The following is a 20466-nucleotide window of genomic DNA, read 5'->3' as shown; positions in this document are numbered from 1 at the left end:
TTCAACTGGGGGAAAAATCACATCAAAAGTAGTATTAGTAACTGTCTCGAACCTGTAAAGAATCCAGAGCTTTTTTCCTATGTTGATTACCACTATGGCTGAGATTGTGATAAAATGGCTGTTTCTTTCCTTCAATATGTCAAGTGCATGTAAAGAATTTGTCAGAAACCCTCAGATTTCAATTATAATACTTCTGTAATTAGAAAAAAGATGCTGAGGTATGAGTGCTAAGGGGACAACTGTCCAACCAAGTCACAAACTCACAATGTGTAAATAGTAAACCATTATAGGTCGAAGAACAGCCTTCAACATGGAACAGCAAACTTCAATTCAAACAGGAAAACCAATGGTCTAATCTGTAAAAAAAAAAAGAGAAACACTTATGAACCACATCGCCTGTTGTGTATGAAAACTGAGTTGGAAATCTAATAAAATCTTCATAAGAACTTTTACCCCAATTGAAAAATGTAACAGTAACAGGGGCAGATCCAGCAATTTTAAAAATGGGAGTGTGTGTGGGGTCTCATGATAAGGTTAGGGTTCCAACCATATGTTTCATTCAAATGCACTTTTTATACTAAGTCTCGGATTTATTCTTAAAATCAATGTCCATATATGATTAAAATATAGCTGTAAAAAATCAAATTTAAGAGTCGACTTGAACCTTAAATTATAAGAAAATCATTTGACCGTCCATATCAATCCACTATAGCATGGGTAGTTGTAATGACACACTTCATTACGCTAAATTCAAATGAGTGTATTACGTAATCCACCATTTTCACAAGTAATTGGTGCTATTTTCTCCACCAAGAAATTGACAAGTTTTCATTGGTAAAGGAAGCGTGAGTGCTTAGAAAGAACTACTGAAATGTGACTTAAAAAGTGCATAACCAAGTCGATAGAGATGTAGCTAAATGCACCAGCCAGGTGCTGGGTTTCGAATTAACCTCGGTCTTATCAGGCTGGTAAAACAGTGGTTGGACTTCTAAGACCACACGTCGGTCACAGAGGACCTGACACCACAAACAGAAATATGAAATCTAAATAAAAACTGATAAAACAACTAAAAAACAAAATGTCATTTCAAACGCTTTGCACAAACCTCTTCAAAAATACTGTTAAAATGCTGTACATCACACAGTATGATTTCCATTAGAAATTAAGACAAATGAAACCGTTGGTGTAGATGCTTCACAAAATAGGCCAACTATAGAGTCATACAAAAAAAAGTTGAAATAGTTATCAAAGTTGTGCCAAATACGGCTAAGGTAATCTATGCCTGGGATAAGAAAATCCTTAGTTTTTCGAAAAATCAAAGTTTTGTTTACAGGAAAGGAGTAGTTCCGGTAAGGACCGATTTTGGACTCAAATTTCAGTTTCATCTGACGAAAGATTTTGACCACGTTTTAAACACTTAAGTGCCTATTTCATATGTTTCGATTAATTTATGTGAAAGATTTTAACTTATTTCGTCATTAAAAACGATCCGATTCAAGCTCAAATATGAAAAATCTAGCAAATATGCGAAAAAATGTAACTTTTCATATGGGTTTTGTCAAAAACGAAAGTGGCCGCATCCGTGTTCATCCTCAACCTTTATATATGTTATGTATTATCATTAAATACAACTTCAATTTCAATATTTTGTATGAACACGAATGCGGCCACTTTCGTTTTACACGGCAACTGTTTAAAATTTAAGTAAAATACTGGAATTGTTAAGATTTCAGTAATTTAGCATGACTTCATGGTGCTAGTACCCAATATATGTGCATTGTATTGTCAAAAACAGCCCATATTTATGTAGTAGAACCATTTTACTATCCAATAAATAACTAAAAGTTTACATTTTAACAATTTTGTAAAACTGCCATATTTTGGGGCCAAAAAAGGGTCTTACCGGACCTTCTCCTTTATAAAAATGACCACATTATTGATATTCATGTCAACACCGAAGTGTTGAGTACTGGGCTGGTGATACCCTCTGGGAGACGAAACGTCCATCAGCAGTGGCATCAGAGAAAACCAGAACGAATCTATCATTCTCACAAAATATAGATGCTTAGTTTTTCGTCTATCCTGCTCGATCAGATGTAAATTTAATGATCTAAACCACCATTTGTTTTGTATCTCAGACACTTATTGATTTTAAAACATTTGTTGGTCTTTCCGTCAATTTTCAGACTTATCCATTGCTGCAATTTAAGTGCTGTTTAGATAATTTGCTTGCAGTCAATTAATATCCGTCCAGACATTCAACCAATCTATCCATCCTGTACACATCAACAATATACTGAATTGCATAAAAAGCTATTGACCACAACTGAATTAATCACAATACAATGATCAGAACAGTACTGAATTGACCACAGTGGATAAAACTAACAATTAACTTTTAGACTGAACATCACAAAATAAAATATTGTTAAGACTTTTCAGTTGATGTTACGATCAGAATGATCATCTAAGACTGAAATTCATTCACTAATGAATGTAAAAATCTATGATAAGTCTCATTCAGTGATACCCATAAAGAGATTAAGAGTGAATTAATGAAGCAACAACGAATGGAAATTACTCCTGGCTTATTGTATAATACTAGTTGTCTACCAAATCATATCATCAGTAAAATGTATAAAAAGGACTTCAACTTTGCCCTTTAAATCCCTTAGTGTAATAGCTTCTTGATAAGAGCAGCAAATCAATTAAGAGAGCTAAGCCATGGGATGTATTAACTGTGCGAGGTATACTCCATAAACAGGTGCTGCTGAATGTTGTTTCGAAAAATGGAAAGTTTGAAATGGGAAAATCGTGAGGGATATATCGTTTCACTTTTTAATTTTTCTCTCTCATTTAATGACATATCGCAACTCTTATCTGCATTCAGGAAATACTTACAAACAACCATGCGCCCATTGTTTCCTTTTGTCTTGGAACTCGTGAGAACACGTATGCATCGAACCAATATTGTTTGTTTTGGTGATAGTGCGCAAGAACATGTTCAGCCAACCACTTTGTCCTCATTTTTATGCTTGTCTTACGCCAGAAGCCTTTAGTCTAAGGTTATCGTCGGCGGTCGTCACACAAAATTGTTTTTGTATATATTATTAGATACAATTAAGCCATTGGTTCTTCTCTGTTCTATTGATTAACCTTTTGCTAGTCAAGCACCCGCGGTCATAAAACCGTTGAGCACGATGTTTGTACTCAGAATCAAGAATCAACCAATCAAAGTACTGGATTTCATGTTTCGAGCATGATTCTTGTGCTCCGAGCACTGAGCAAAGTTTTATGACTTCTACATCATGGCTTTTCAAAACTTACTTCATTGTATGGAATTTGCTAAGGCCATTGCTGTTACAAGGAAGTTGTTGACGATCCTATGTCCTTGTTAAAAACAATTCCTAGGTCTTCATACACTATTTCCTTATTTTTGTATTAAAGTTGTTTGTTTTAATGAAGACATTATCACAAGAGTTTTTTTTACACCATGTAATTTTACGATCAAAACTCAATTTGGTTTAGATAAAAGAAAACAGTTTCGCATTATCTTAATTTCTAATTGTAATAACAAATTATTATCCTTTATCTTGGATGATTTTTTTTAGACCAATATTGAACAACAAGTTTGTATTTTTCATCTTTTCCTGATATTTCTTAATCTGTTTGCGTAAATGACAGATACAATACATTTCACTTTTTATGATCACAAATTGTGACAAACGACCTAAATCTTAGTCCCAACATTATACAATATTTTTTTTCTCTTTATATTATACATTTCTGAAACTCTAATACAAAATGGGTTGGCCACAATGTATCAGTTTCTAATAAAGATTATTTGTCATTAATGTAAACTAAACCCACTCCCACCAGAGAAACATACTATCGAATGCCTGTTTTAAGTCACCAATTGTAGCATGAAATACGTTCATCTGGGTTTAGATAAAAGACACTATACTTTATAACACATAAGTTAAGGCAACATTAGATGTTCAAATCTAGTTCGTCGACCAAAAGAGACAAATCTATGTCAACAAACAAAAACTGCGGGAATCAAATAAACTCTCAAACATTTTTATAAAGTATCTGCCTTCTCTTTATTTTCACATGCGACAAAGTTTCCCATGATAATTTAACAATAAGAATATTTTACCATGAAATATAAGGTATCTGGAATGGTACTACATTACAAAGTCCGTTTTTTCTTCAATTTCTTACTTTATTACTGTCATGGTTGGTTTTTTTTAAAACGCACTGCGTGGTAAAACATTTTTATTGTTTATAGTATGATATTTTATTCGCAAGTTACAATAAAGAAAATGTAAATAAAGGCAACCGTATACCGCTGTTCGAAATTCATAAATCGATTGAGAAAAAACAAACAAATCCGGGCTACAAACTAAAACTGAAGGACACGCATGGAATATAAGAGGTGAACTACGAGTCTACGACACAGCATTAAAATGCAATACACACAGACACGAACTATATCATAACAATGGCAATTTTCCTGACTTGGAACAGGACATTTTAAGAAAAAAATGGTGAGTTGAACCTGGTTTTGTAGCATGCCAAACCTCCCGCTTTAATTGCAATGTTAAATATAACATTAAAATGACAACATTACATGACAGGACTATAATACAAATAAATGGGAGAAAATTTAGGACAGAGAAATACACGAATAATAGCTCCTCATTAAATGCAAACAAGAAGAGATCAGCATACTTATTATCAGGAGAAGATGGAGATGAATTGGCCATGTTTTACGTAAGAGTCCTGAAGAACTTACAAAAACAGCAATGTTCTGGACTCCAGAGGGAAAGAGACACATAGGATGACCTAAAATAACATGGCGGGGCACAGTTGAGTCTGAGATGGCAAATTTCCTTAATGGGAGAGCTTGAAGCAGATATCACAAAACAGACAGATGTGAAGAAACGTCGTCGCTGCCCCACACGCCAATGGGCGTAATGGACAGTAAGTAATAACAAAAGGTATCAAGTTTAAAATTTGATTCGCCATATGTGCTTTTCGTCCACACAAGACTTACCAGTGACGCTCAGGTGAAAAAAGTTCAAAAGCCAAAACAAGTACAAAGTTGAAGAGCACCGAAGACCAAACGTTCCTAGCAGCTGTGACCAATACGGCTAAGGTTTTCTACCTGTTATAAGATGTCCTGTACCAAGTCAGGAATAAGGTCATTGTTATATTATAGTTCGTTTCTGTGTGTGTTTAATTTGTGTCGTTTGTTTCCTCTTATATTTCAGTGTGAATTCACATTATTATAAGACGTGTCACGATACTTTTCTATCCCAAATTGATGTACTTAGTTTTGATGTTATATGTGTTATTCTCATCGGATTTTGTCTAATGCTTAATTCGTTTTTGTGTGTGTTACATTTCAATGTTGTGTCGGCATTCTCCTGTTATATTTAATACGTTTCCCTCGGGTTTGACCCGGATTTGTTTTTTTTTTCTATCGATGTATGAGTTTTGAACATCGGTATTACTACTGTTTCCTTTATAATTTTAAGAACATCCTTATTATTTAGAATAATTAATAACACTTGTACACGTATTTATTGCTTTAGAATCGAATAATCGTAACAATCTGTTGCCACTTACTGCCTTTTAAAAAAAAACCAACAAAGACTAATAAAGTAAATAATTGAAAAAAGGACTTTGTAATGTAGTACCATTCAAGATACTCTATATTGTGTTTTCCGCAAAGCTTTTCCTACCAGATTTTAAAAGAACTGTGTGTGCTAATGTTCTTTGCCAGTTCTTCCGAATGTAACACGTACTTAAAACAATGGTATGGAATAACTACATAAATTATCTGTGTATTCATAATCCAAGAATATTATTCCTATCACTATTTTTGTTTTGTGGTAAAAAAAAATTGGATCTGTCTGAATAGTGTGCATCCTGGTAAGGGATTAATTACAAGTGTGGGACTTTTTAAATGAAATCGTGTTGCTAAAGTTTGACTGGTATTTTTAAGACGTCTGCATATGACTTGAAATGGAGTGTGTCCTTTCTTGTTGGACATTAAACTGGAAGTACATTTGAAAACGATTGGCAAACTAAAGTAAGTAAGAATGAGGATAACAGTCAATGGAAGTGTTATTTTATTTATGTAGAAGCCTCGGGCCAAAAACTGTACATATGGAGCTATGTAACCACATTCGAAATAAATTATGTCATATTGTTATGTATTTTGTCTAAACCCACACCGTTGTTAAAAATTTATTTACTACCACCGGGTCGATTTCACTGATGATGGAGGTTTATATTCCCAGAGTATATCACCAGCCAAGTAGTCAGCACTTCTGTGCTGTGCTGACATGAATTATCATTGATATGGTCATATTTATAAATTACCTGTTTACAAAACGTTTGAATTTTTGAATTACTAAGACTTTTCTACCTCAGGAATATATTCACTTAGCTGTATCTGGCAAAACTTTTAGGAATTGTGGTCCTCTTTGCACGTCTACGTCGTACTTTATTTGGCCTTTTCAACTCTTTTGGATTCAAACAAGTGTAAGTAGTTCATGATTTCATCTCACTGATGATGGATAACAGATATAAAATGCAAGGCAGAAATAAAGGACAAACGAAAATTGTCCTTACTAAGTTTCCAATGCTTCTGTTGGGTATCCGTTTTCTAGTGTGCTTGGACACAAATTCTGCTAATGCGAATGAATATCATATTTTTGATACCAGTGCAAAATACAAATTGATGAAAATTTATCCAAAAACGAAAGAAAACAAAAACAATAGAAAAGAATGTTTTTCACTTTTGTTTTGTGTGTTGTGGTAATTATATTTTTATCAGAGTTTTATTTCATTTATATTTTTCCAACCTTTTGTGTGTGTATGTTTCTTTGAATCTTAAAGTATGAACCACAATCTCAAATTTGTGATATTTTTTCCTTCTCATTACTCCAACCTTTCTGATGTTTTATTCCAGTAAAATACTGTTTAATCATTTCTTATTCAACCATAATTAAACTTTAATAAAAGATTAAATCACTTAAGTTACAGATAGTGCCGCTTACAGCTTGTGACAATTTTGTCCGTGCATATATTCTGTTGTCAATGAGAAAATTAGGATGAAACCATCACACGTTAAATAAAATCAATAATGTTTATTACTATGAACAATACTTCAATGTTTAGTTTGACCTACTAATATTTTGGTAGTTGTGTTCAGTAAATTACATTGAAGATTAACCGATAGCTGATCTTATTTAAACGAGGTATATATAATTCATCATTATTACTTCACTAGTTACTGCATGTCTTTTCTATGAATTGTATTGTAACATCATCTAAAAAGCATGATAGATGGTAATTTGTATTGGGGTTAAAACATCTAGTGGAAAACATTTCATCTATATCAAGACGAGAACGTGTTGACGTTATATAAATATGAATGTAAACACTTCTTTTTACTAGACCGACACACTGAGGATTGATTTTTAACGCGCAGGTTCACAAAATGATAGTCCACAGGAAGACATATTGGCTTACTTGACCAACAAAACCAACAAAAAAGACATCTTAACAATATGGAATCAGTCTTAAAGAGGTGAACAAATTAAACAGACATTATCAAAGTTCAGCTATTTTGATGAATTCTTTAAATAAGAAAATAATTCTTTAATTTTGTGAAAATTTTTTAGTGAAGATATATTAAATCATGGAAGAAGACAAATGTTCCCGAGGACTAAGGATCACATACAGAGTCATAGCCCTTGTATTGATTTCCTCCTATACAGTATGTGTAGTAGTGTTGGTTCCAGATTACCATCAAGCTTTACCATTTATATGTATCACTTGTTTTGTTGCATTTTGTCTTTTCTATCACTATATCAAAAAGAAGTTTGGAGATCAAGTTTCTGAAATTTTTTCTAAAATTTCTACTCGAGTGAAGTGGATGAAATCAAGACAGTTTTTTATGTAAGTAAACGTTATTGTACATCTTTTTGCTTTTAAACAGAACTGATTTCTATTGTGCAAAAATTGTCAGGTTAAGTGAAAAATTGCTTGAGATCGATTGTTCGTTGAAAATAAATATTGTTGAACGAATATGATAATGATTCTTACATGATTGTTCGGTATACATAATTGGGGGCAGATAAATAAAAAAGTTGTTCTTTCTATTCTGTTAAATTAAGATTTAATATTAGGTTAATAATCCTTAAGATGAATTATCTAAAATCTTACTGCAAACGGATGGTCGACTAATGTTGCCAAATCTGAATCGATATGTCAATCTAATGAACTTTGGACACTCAAAAATTGAGAGTATTTCGTTTCACTTTTCGTGCATAACTTCGAGTTTTAAAGAGTAAACCTTTTGGTTTTCTAACTTTTGTTTTTAACACGATGAATTTGAAATTGAATTACATTTAAGACATGTTTTAAGATACACAATCATCAAAACTTGATAAAAGAAAAAAAGCACAAAAACTACTGAAATCCTAGGTAAATTAAAACCGGGAAATATCATATTCCTGACTTGGTGCAGACATTTTTCTTATGTAGAAAATGATGGATTGAACATGGTTTAAAGGTTCAAAGAAGCTATGAAAAAAGACCAAAGAACAAACAAATAAACTCTAGGTCTCTGTCTGGCCCAAACCAAACCATGTATGAAGTAGTAATTTTCTTTTCAAAATACTGTCTGGTAGCAAAACACTCATAACTAAAAACTAGAATAAAATTTTCATTGTAGTGGTTCATACGCAGTTGTTGTACTGGCCTGTATATGTTATTTGGTAATAAGTAACTTAAAAAACTTAGAGAACTTGATATCTATAGCTGGATTGGTGGTACTTATTGGAACATCGTGGGTAATATCTTATAACAGACGACAGGTGAGTCCCAGTCCCATAATTGACGCCTATAGCAGAGTTGTCTCATTGGCACTCACACCACATCTTCCTATATCTATTGTTAGAACTTATTGTGAGGCATTCGGACTGAGTTTTTTTATAAACAGAAAGCAAATAAGTCTTCCTAGTCGAATCAGACTTTCATCTTTTTCATCAAATAACAAAACGCATCAAAAACGAATGGACAAGAACTTTCATATTCCTGACTTGGTACAGGCATTTTCAAATGTAGAAAATGGTGGATTTTTGGCGCTAACCCTCTCACTGGTATATGTCAGTACTTATTACTGAGCTGATAAAAAAAAAACCTAGGGTCCTGATAGTCCACAAGCAGCTGCATCGACCTAGTACTGGATAAAAAAAAATGACATTTTTTTTCATGCGTCCTAAGCTCTTTTGTGAATGTACCTTCATCAGTAGCGCTCATAGGAATATGCGAATATTTTTAATGTTCTCTTAACTTGAAAAATTTATTCTGAACAGATTATTTCAAATATCATTCTGTGTTAGAACATGTCTTTATTCTTTATGCTCAGATAAACTGGAGACCAGTAATATGGGGTATCGTGCTTCAGATGGTATTGGGATTACTCATTTTACGGACTGAAGCTGGGCGCAAAACATTTTCGTTTCTAGGAAAGCAAGTAGAACATTTCCAGAGCCACGTTTTAGCAGGTGTCAACTTTGTGTTTGGAGAAAAATATGGTGATTTTGAATTCATATTTAAGGTTTGTAATGTTTATGAATGAACAAAAACAGAAAAGGAGGTTTTTACCTTTCAAAAATCAAACGTATGAATGGCAAAAGCAAAAATAAAAACGAAAGAGAGACTAATATAAACTTTGCATTACCACATGACTGTTGTTTAATTAAATGTACTTTATGCTTCCTTTATAATGAATGAAAGCTTATAATTTGTTTATTTTTTTATTCATAACACAGCTATCCTCAGCCTATCTTGCCATATTTTATCATAAGTATCGTTTGCAGAACATTAGCAAATTAATCTTCCGGAGCAAGATGTTTCATTTCTGGTTTTGATGAGTCTTATGTAGACGAAACGCGCGTCTGGCGTATAAAATTATAATCCTGGTACTTTTGATAACTATTTACACCACTGGGTCGATGCCACTGCTGGTGGACGTTTCGTCCCCGAGGGTATCACCAGCCCAGTAGTCAGCACTTCAGTGTTGACATGAATATCAATTATATGGTCATTTTTATAAATTTTCTGTTTAAAAAACTTTGAATTTTTCGAAAAAACTAAGGATTTTCTTACCCCAGGAGTAGATTACCTTAGCCGTATTTGGCACAACTTTTTGGAATTTTAGGTCCTCAATGCTCTTCAACTTTGTATTTATTTGGCTTTTTTTAACTATTTTGATATGAGCGTCACTGATGAGTCTTATGTAGACGAAACGCGCGTCTGGCGTATAAATTTAAGCTGTTCACTGTGTTTTACGTGTATATGACTGTATTATCTTTACTTTGTTTATGCATTGTCTTCCTCTCGGAATCTCAAAATCTCCCGAAAACATTTCTCCTGATATCTGATCTAATATATTTCTTTATTGGATTTGTACATTTCTTTTACCGATATTGATTCCATAAAGATGAAAAACTTTCGATTTTGACGGTAAGAAAATTTTGGCAGTAATTGTTATATGGTTGGACCTGTTTTTCAAAAGGTCACACATTACGGGCATGTCTCTAAATAATTGTTTTTCTTCTTCAATACATCTTGATTAAGAAACCTTACACAATGTATTTTAGTCTAGGTTTAGTTTAATTTTGATGGTTTATCAAATGACTGTTTAAAGATAGGTTGTTTTTATTAAACAAATTAACGGCAACATTTCATGTATCTCGGGGAATGTCCATTTTATATCTCCCGAACCCATGAAAAAAACTCTAAAAGAAGCACTCGTTATTTTTTGTTCTCCATGTTTTTTCGTAAGTATATAAGTAATTTAATTTTTTTCATCTTAGGTGAAACACATCTCTCATGGCCTCAATTTTAATATGTTGTCTATATTACTTTCAACCTTATATTTTCATTTTTGCGTTCTTGATAATCATCCATTTTCATTTATTATATGTTTTATTTTTATTAGCTAATGCCAACTGTAATTTTCATCAATTCTGTGGTATCTGTGTTGTATCATTTCGGTTTGATGCAAATGTTGGTGGAGAAATTTGCAGTAGTGATGCACTTCACCATGGGAACGACTGCTGCAGAAACTGTATGTACTGCAGCTAGCATGTTTCTTGGTCAGGTAAATACACTGTCAATCATTATAGTTCATTGCCAGATTATGTCATAATTTGTTTCGGATCATTCAACAAGAATAGAAGCAATCAATGCTGATCAAAGATATTTCATTAGAAATTTATTTACAGTAGATATGCACATCCACCAATAATCCTTTATTCCCCAATTGTTTTGTTCCATCGCAACATGGAACATTTTAAAACATCTTTCAAAAGCACGATACAATTACAGGTAGAACCAATATAACGCTTGAAAATATTCGGTTTTATTAAAGAAATTAATATGACATGCTTGTTTTTATGGAAACCAAAACACAACTGGTCCATTTTTCTTTTGACAGCCCGAAGCAAGTTTTGCTATCAAGCCATATCTCTCACTCTTAACTAAATCAGAACTATTTGCTATAATGACAGCTGGTTTTGCATCTGTATCAGCGGACATTTTTGGATTGTTCGTAATGTATGGGGTAAGTCTTAAATAATTTATGTATCTTTCAGATTTAAAATGTTTTGCGCAATAGCAAACAACAAAGCAATTGCTATCAATGCATACATTATTGTATATAATACGCATGCAATAAACCAGAGATATACTTGACAGTCCTTACGCTTATTTACGTATCTTCATAGACATTATCCTTTTACAGAATAAATATGTTCACTTGATTCTGATATGAACAAAACAGAAATTATATTTGTTGTCTGTTTATTCGCTCGAGGTTTGTGTGCTCATCTTGGGTACGGGGTCGGTTTTGATGATCAAATCAGTTTTTAGCTTGCACAAAAGATATCTCAAGGTTCGATTGTGTTAACTGAAGAGTAGAAAATTTTAAAGGTGGCAATTGTCAACTAATATTTCTTTCTACAACAACAACAACAACAACAACAACAACAACAACAACAACAATTTTTATTTGTCAGTCAAGACGCCCCATCGAGCAGTACAATTACAGTTTATATTATAGTGTACAAATAATTGTGGTGATTTTTTTCATTGAAATTACAATACATGACAATAAAACTACAACTTTATAAGAGAAGGGAGACAAAAACACAGTTTATATAGTCTCAAAGATAATGAATGAGTGAACACAATCAGTACCCTTTTATAATTAGAAGTAGAGCTGTGGAACTTATGTATTAATACTTAATTTTACTCTTCTAGTCTTTCCTCATTTCCAATCTCAATTTTATTTATTAAACTATCTATTAATTTAATCATTATGTTATTAACAAATTGATCTTCATTTGAAATCAACCATATAAATTTAGATTGGTCATTTAAAGTTTTAAAATTAGTAAATTTAGAGGATAGATCTAAAATAAAACTGGACCTTTCAGTTTTAAGTGATAGACATTGAAGAAGAAAATGAATTTCATCCTCAACAATGTCATTATTACATAATTTACAAAATCTTTTATCTAGGGGTATTCCTTTATGTCTTTCCTTTTCTATTTCAAGATCATGGGCACTTATTCTATTTGGTTATTTAATGTTTTACAATTATTTAACAATAAATATTTTTCAAGGCCTATATTATTTTTGAATAGTCTATAGGTCCTTAATTTATTTCCTTGCATCATGCAAGGTTTGTAATTATTGAGTTGGTTAAGCCAAATTTCATCATATTTAATTCGGAGTTTTTTAATGATAATTGACTTTATATGAGATTTGTGATTTAACAAACTATGTAAGCGCGTGAGGCTTGATCTGAAACAATCTGGAATAGCATTTAAAAAATATTATGTTCTAATGATATTTGTTTCGTCTAGATATCTTCGGCCCATATCTTAACAGCAGTGTTAATGTCGGCACCTGCTGGTTTGGCTGTGTCTAAAATAATCTGTCCAGAAACCGAAGAATCACAGACAAAAACATGGCGCCAGATAAAAAGTATAAATAGTAGGTAGGAGATAAAAAGAGTTTATCAAAATCTTTTTTAACTTGATTAATGTACAAATATTAAAAACTGCGGGTATACATTTAAACTATACGGGTATCGTGTTTGTATTCTTTGTTTTTATGTCTTTGTCTGTATCATCATTTCGAATTCATCCTTTGATTCAATCGTAAACTAGTTTAATTAGGATATAAAGCAATCTTACAAACCATAAGTGTGTGTATCAATAACATTTTAACTAACACTAGCTAAACCTTTGAGTAATACGCACATAATTTAAAACTGGAAGGTTTTCGGTTTCATTTTCGCTCTCGTTCCCAACACCATAGGGGTTAACATCGTTAATGAATCAAAGTAGAGCAGTGTCAGAATAAATATATGAACCCGAAGGTCTTTAAGAAATATGCAAGCAGTTAGTCGAGAAACACATTCGCCTGTTGATAAAAGATTAGGCTTACAAAACCCTGAGGAAATGCTACAACAAGGTCATAATTTCCTGTTCCATTAGTAATACCAGTCGTGTCACTCAGCTGAGATTCGTTAAAGCATATTGGAAATTTTCTCTAACAAAACCCTTATACAATACAAAAATTATAAATCATCGATACATGTAGATTATGTAACTCTGATAATAGAGAATATGTTTGACGTCACAAGTTGATCTAATTGTAAATGGACGTCATTCGGATCATCCGGAGAAGAAGGTTATAAGTCAAAATTGGCTTGTTATTCATTTATAATTGAAATTAATTATAACAACACAAGGGTATGTTATTACTTATACTTTTGCAATTATTAATTCAGATAAATAAGACATAATACAAACAAAACTTGTTATAAATTACACTGAAACGAGTGGAGCTGTAATAAAACCCGCAAGGATTCTCAATGTTCCTATACGGACACAAACGCTGTTTTGGATTGACTCTTATCAACGCTAGTCGACCAATTAAACCCTATGATAGTAAAATAATTAAGTTAGCGCAAAATAAATATTTTTTATTACTGTAAGCGCCCTTTTGTTATTCCATGATCAAAAGATAATACAGTAATTCTCTTCTTTGATGATCAATTGTAAAGCACTTCCAAACTTCAAAACACCAGTGATTGCTAATCTTTCGCGTAGCGTAGCGTTTTACCACTGTTTCATAGTTTTATGCATTGTATTAATGAACTTTTAAGCAAAATTATTTTTTCATTTCAGATCAGAATCTGCAAACGTTATTGAAGCCGCAGCAAAAGGAGCACAAGACGCCATGTTTGTTGTACTCACTGTTATCGCTTGCCTCATATCATTTCTCAGTATTATATCTTTTATAAATGCTGTGTTGGCTTATCTAGGTAGTCTGGTAATGTTACCAGATCTCAGTTTAAATGTGAGTTTATCTTTTTCGCTTATGATAAATTAAAAAAAAAATCTAATAGAGACAACTTGTCATTAAAGGAAAACTTGTGGTGTGATCTTCCCTGACTCGATTCCGCTGGTAGCTTGAATGAGTTGTAGAAATCACTGGGTTAATGCCGCTGGTTACTTGAATGAGTTTTTGAATCACTATGTTAATGCCGCTTATGTCTTTGAAACGTTTTAGCATCTGGACCTTCTCTTTTTAATCTTCATCATTAAAAAAAATACAAAGCACACAGAAGAAATTTCAGTTTTAATAAAAACAAAATCAGTAATGAAAATGTATTTCATATACCAATACTATAGAAAAACAACATAAATGGTTCAACTTTTTAACACATAATACGGTATCAGAGAATAATTAAAAGTTATAAAAAATTAATCTAATACTACATGATATTGGTCGGTGACTGTACATCGAAGTAGATTTCACACCACAAATCAATAAACAGCGAAGGAGGATTATGTACAGTAGTAACACTTATATGTTAATATTCTAAATGCAAAAGAAAATCATAAAACCACATTAAGTCTTGTCTCAAACAAGTTACTGGAAATACTTTTTGTTAAATTTTGAATTGTTGCAATTGAAACTATGATCTACTAAATGTTTCAAAATAGAACAAAGTACAGATCTTTTAGAACCAGAAATATTGTACGTATTTGATTTACTCTATATATGCAACACATATAATATGGTAACTACTATGTTCAGATTGCTTAATTTCTTTTGTAGCTTATACTTTCATATGTGATGATGCCCCTAGTATTCCTGATGGGTGTACCATGGAAAGACTGTAAAATCGTTGGTGAAGTGGTTGGTTTAAAAACTGTCGTAAATGAGTTTGTTGGTTACACCAAACTTGGCGAGTTTATCAAAATTGATGCTATATCAGTGAGTTTATCCATATATGTACAATACCAACTGCAAAGAAAGACAAATGTCTAGTTGCATAAATATCCTAATTTTAAGGAAATATATGTATAATCACTTCCTTCGAATGTATGCGTACGGTGTAATTATGTGGTAACTATCTATTTAAATTATGAATTTTAAAAAAAACCAGCATATACATGTAGTAGTAATCTTGTGTTCGAAATAGAAATCAATCATGTCTATCAAAGACCTATAGAAGTATTAACAAAAACACCGAACTCTAAGATAACCTAAAAAAAGAATGATCAAATCAGTTTAGAAAAAATCATTCAACGAAACGAATAGAAAACAGTTAGTCAAGCCATTTTTAGAAAGAAATATATGATTAGAACTGGGTTTATAGCTATCGAAATCTTCCACAGGTATGACAACTGTTTAAAGTTCTGATATTTGACAAAATTGCGTAAGTAACACAAACAGCATCCAAAAAAATGTAAACATACATCCCAGGCAGAGAACACAACTGAGTAAACAATTCAAACAAGCTAACAAAAATGCACTAAAACACCAACAAAATCGTTTAACACCAATAGATATTTGTTTAAAGTTGATAGTACAAACAATATATATTATTAATGATCTAAATACCGTATAAATCAAGAAAATATAATTAAAAGTGTAAAAAACCACTGTTAAAACCTTTTGCGCCCATATCTTACCTCTGGATCTACCTGCACCAGTAACGCCCGAAGTCAAACAACCAGATTGCTGGCTTCATAAATACTGCGTGTAGTCAAGATTCATAGCACCAAAAGGAACATTTGTGAAATAACTTAGAATTATGGAATTAATTAAGGAATGCATCTCACTCATGAGAAGCTCTGATTCCTTGGCTGGCTTTGGTTATACTGTGTTGTCCTTATGGATGATAGCTCTTCATTCTTTTGATAAGCTTTAATTGGATTTTCAAATATTTTGGCCTCGCTCATAATTGAAGAGACATTGATGCTCAAAATGCGAATATAGATTAGAAAAATTGGTACGGTTTATGTTATTAGTACCACTAGGTCGATGCCTCTGTTGGTGAACTAATAGTCCCCGAGGGTATCACCATCCCAGTAGCCAGTTCTTTGGTATGAAATTAAGGAATGTATCTTCCTTATGCAAAGTTCTGATTCATTGTCCGGATTTGATTATACTTTTTTGTCCTTTTTTGCTCTTTTTCCTTTCAATATGATTTTGATATGCAAATATTTCGGCCTATAGCATCACTGAAGATTATCGTAATGCGCATCTGGTGCAGAAAAATTGGTACCGTTTATGTTATTTGAAAAATACAGATTTTCCCGTATATATTATTTGTTCCAGCACGAAAAAAATTTACCGGTAACCTAGAAATTGCCGTTCTTGAAGTGAACATGTTGCAGACCAAAAATGAATTGTAGAGTTATAAGTAAACAACTCACAAATAAAAAAGGGTCCATTTTCACATGTTGCAAGAACTCTAAAACATATAAAAAAAAAAAAAGAAGGCAAATAACGATTTCCGAGGAAAATTCAAATTCAAAGTCCCTTATTGAATGGCAAATTCAAAAGCTAAAACACACCAATCGAATTGATCACTACTGTCGTATTTTTGACTTGGTACATACACTTTCTTATATAATAAATGGTGGCTTGTATAAACCTAACAAAACCTCTCACTTGTGTGACAACGATTGTAACTTATATTTTTTTATTAAGACCAAGAGCCAAGTCATTGCTACATATGCGTTATGTGGATTTTCTAATCCAATGACAATGGGAATAATTGTTGGTGGATTAAGTGTACTTATACCGGAAAGGAAAAATCTAGTGGCTGAAATTGTAGTACGGACATGGATAGCTGGGTGTATTGCATGTTTTATGACGGCTTGTTTTGCAGGTAAGTACTCTTAATGATATACAACAATTTCAAAAGTGGTATTCCGACTTTAACGTAGAATATAATATAAGTTGAAGAATAAAAAGACAAATACCTGTATGAGAGTGAATACTATTGAAGTTGCATGTAACTTTACGCTATAGTGTGTGATAACATTGTGTGAGGGAATTCAACGTTTGCTGTACCACTGTTCCCTCCAGCGCAATTTATGACAATACCACTGCATCAATCAGAATAATTTTTTTTTGCAGTGTTTTAAGAAATGATTTTACTTTGTTGTCGCGTATTATTTGTGAAACATTAAATGATTTAAAAAGGCGATTTTTTTGTATAAAGTCAATGATTATGTTGACTTTTGAAGGCCAAACTTTCTACAGCTTTAAATACGCAAATAAAAGATCCAAAAACTATACAAATACATAACGACATGTTTATGAAATTATAGGAAATCTATTGGTTAACAAATTTTAATTCGTTATTGCAAAATAATGAACTTGAAATATCTGACATATTCTCCCTACCCACTTTACCCTTATATATTTTTATGATGTGGACTGGTCATTGTTATTGAATCGTAGGCAGTTTGATTGGATTAAGTTGTTATTAGTTTACCTTCAAACTTGTTTTTGATTTTCATACATAACTAGATATTAATTAGAACGTGCATGAATGTATACGATAACTAAACTGACCTTCAAACTGGACACTGGACGAGTCAATATCATATTTTATCAATGAAAGTTAAGGTATGAAAGGTAAGAATTGCCACTTCTTCTATTTTCACAAAAAAATCGGAATATACAGTTGAAAGATCATTTTTTAAAAGCCTATTGTGGAGATAAAAGTGAAGGTTTACTAATAAGACTGTTTGTTCCATAAAACAAGTAATTTTCATAAGAGAAATGCCGAAATATATTTTACGCACGACTACGGCAGGTAAAATTAGAATTTATCATATAAAAAAAGCATTTTTTTCAGTCTCATTGGAATATGATAATTACAATTAATCCCAAACTTAAGAAGTAAGGAGATGTCAAAATGTCCGATCTGCCTATTTCTGGACATCAAAAGTCAATACGATCGTTTTAAAGTCAATTTCGTCTACCTCACAAAATCTTGTTAGACACTATAGGTGAAATCAGATCCGAATATTACGATGACAAATCTAGGTTTTAAATGGATTCGCAGTGACTGTAAAATCAGTGAGACGGTGGGCGCCGACAGGGTAAGCATCTTCTTCAATACATACATCACTGGCCTTACGAATCCACACCCAGTTAAAATGTCACATTCGGGAATAGAGCAAACTTGTATAAGTTAAAAAAAAATAGACTTCGATCTAGGATTGCGGCAATATACTGATCGTAAGTTGATTCAAAGTCATATTCTATCAGCTAGATTGCTGAGTGGTGGAGTGTATGAAAAATGTCGATACTTTAATTTGTTTTCTCTTTTTTTTTCCAATTTAATAATTGACATTTCAAAGATAACATTCTGCAGGTGAAACCAACAATAGAATTCCGTATATGATGCATTATTGGATCTCATCGCATATAAATAATTGATAAAGCGTCTACAAAGTAGGTTTTACACAATTAAGAAATTCAATTTGTTTTTAATCTATGATAATGATTCGAAATATATACCTTTCTAATGTGAGTTTTAATAGCATTCATTGTAGCACTTTTTTTAAAAAAATTGAGCCTTTTCTCAAAGAAGATATTTTCAATTTGTTTCAGGTTTACTTTATGACGAGTTCAGTCAACCCATACTTTACAACGCAACACTGGCATCAAATTATACATTAACAACGCTTTCTTCGTACACCAATGTATCAAGTTAGAATATAATGTTATATTTATCTAGTTGTTTAGTTATTTATCCTAAAAAAAAATATTCGAGTAAAATATTCGAGTATCACTGATGAGTCTGGGGTATACACAAAATGTAATCCTGGTATATATGATGAGTTTATTTACAACCAAAAGGGTCGATGTCACTCCTTGTGGATTTTTTATTCCCAGTGTTGACATGATTAATCATTGATATGGTCATACTTATAAATCAACTGTATACAAAACTTGGATTTTTTTAAATTCTTATTCTTTTGTACCTCAGGAATATATTATCTTATTTTTTAAAACATATTTATAAATAGTGGATTGGGAAACAAATTACCTTAGCTGTATCTAGCAAATTCTGGTCCCCAATGCAATTTAAGTTCTTTCTTTGTTTTGCTTTTTATCCCTTTTTTATTCGAGCGTCACTGATGAGTCTTTTTAAGACTGGCGCAAATACACAATGATATATGATGAGTTTGTTTTATATAAAACATAGATATTTTCTGTTTCTGTTATTCTTATACAAAGTGGCGATTCGTCTTAGTATATCGGACCAAATAAAGACAACAACAACTGATCAATCAACTCATTATATCTAATTATTTTCCAATCGTTCAATGTCTGCATAAAAGTATATTGGAAGAAAAGAAATTGTCTATATGCCTTAGCGATTATTCAGCAGATATTTTTCTTCTGATTCCCCTATTGACTGTGCTATTGATAATGTCAAATTAAGCATGTTCTAACGGTTTTAAAGACCATGACATACAAGTTAATACAACATTATTTCTAAATTAGCAATGAATCGATAGGATTCGTGGTATACACTTCAATGAGATAGCTTCTCAGCACAAGATATAACAAAGATGCATATAGAAATCATTAGTATACTCAAAGATTACAATTTCAAGTTTACTTCCATCTACTTTGAATTCTATAAACTATTATTTTCTTATTACTGTTTCATATCTTTTATTTATTATAAATCCCGTTCTGGGGCTATGATCACAATATTTATTCAGTTTGATATCATTAATGAAAACACAATTGAAGATCATTTTTTAAAACTTTTTAACATGCTCATTGATCATACATACTTCTTAATCATTTGGATTCTTTTGGAGAGTTGTCTCATTAACGATTGTGCCACATTTTCTATTTTATAGCACTTATTATTTAACAACCAGTTTTATAGTTTATAAAGTATTAAATTTAATATATTTCTTTCGAAAGTTAGTTTTATTCATATTCAGAACGCTAAAATGATTGTTTGTCACAAATATAGTTTCACTACAAACAAAATAAAGTACTAATAAACAAGCAGTTTGAAAT

At 32.0% G+C, this 20466-nt stretch overlaps 1 protein-coding gene across 1 annotated transcript; it reads left to right on the top strand.

The window, feature by feature from the left end:
* The first annotated feature begins 7717 nt into the window (after positions 1 to 7717).
* On the top strand, positions 7718 to 19136 carry LOC134699336 (solute carrier family 28 member 3-like). The gene is made up of 10 exons (XM_063560947.1): positions 7718 to 7977; positions 8756 to 8897; positions 9452 to 9643; positions 11030 to 11191; positions 11528 to 11653; positions 12960 to 13093; positions 14292 to 14463; positions 15229 to 15387; positions 17113 to 17293; positions 19033 to 19136. Exons 1-10 carry the CDS (start codon positions 7718 to 7720, stop codon positions 19134 to 19136), a joined length of 1632 nt encoding a protein of 543 aa, XP_063417017.1.
* Positions 19137 to 20466: the final 1330 nt, after the last annotated feature.

The sequence above is a fragment of the Mytilus trossulus genome, unplaced genomic scaffold (assembly GCF_036588685.1).
Source record: "Mytilus trossulus isolate FHL-02 unplaced genomic scaffold, PNRI_Mtr1.1.1.hap1 h1tg000050l__unscaffolded, whole genome shotgun sequence".
In the NCBI taxonomy this organism is placed as follows: domain Eukaryota; kingdom Metazoa; phylum Mollusca; class Bivalvia; order Mytilida; family Mytilidae; genus Mytilus; species Mytilus trossulus.
Note: the sequence above shows the minus strand (reverse complement) of the source record. Positions and strands in the feature narration are given on the sequence as shown.

Bases quoted from the DNA above. Each gene is read 5' to 3' on its own strand.
- LOC134699336 (XM_063560947.1), top strand. From the start codon at position 7,718: ATGGAAGAAGACAAATGTTCCCGAGGACTAAGGATCACATACAGAGTC. The intron at 15,388-17,112 runs GTGAGTTTATCC...TTTTTTATTAAG, and splicing joins TCAAAATTGATGCTATATCA to ACCAAGAGCCAAGTCATTGC. The intron at 17,294-19,032 runs GTAAGTACTCTT...AATTTGTTTCAG, and splicing joins TATGACGGCTTGTTTTGCAG to GTTTACTTTATGACGAGTTC.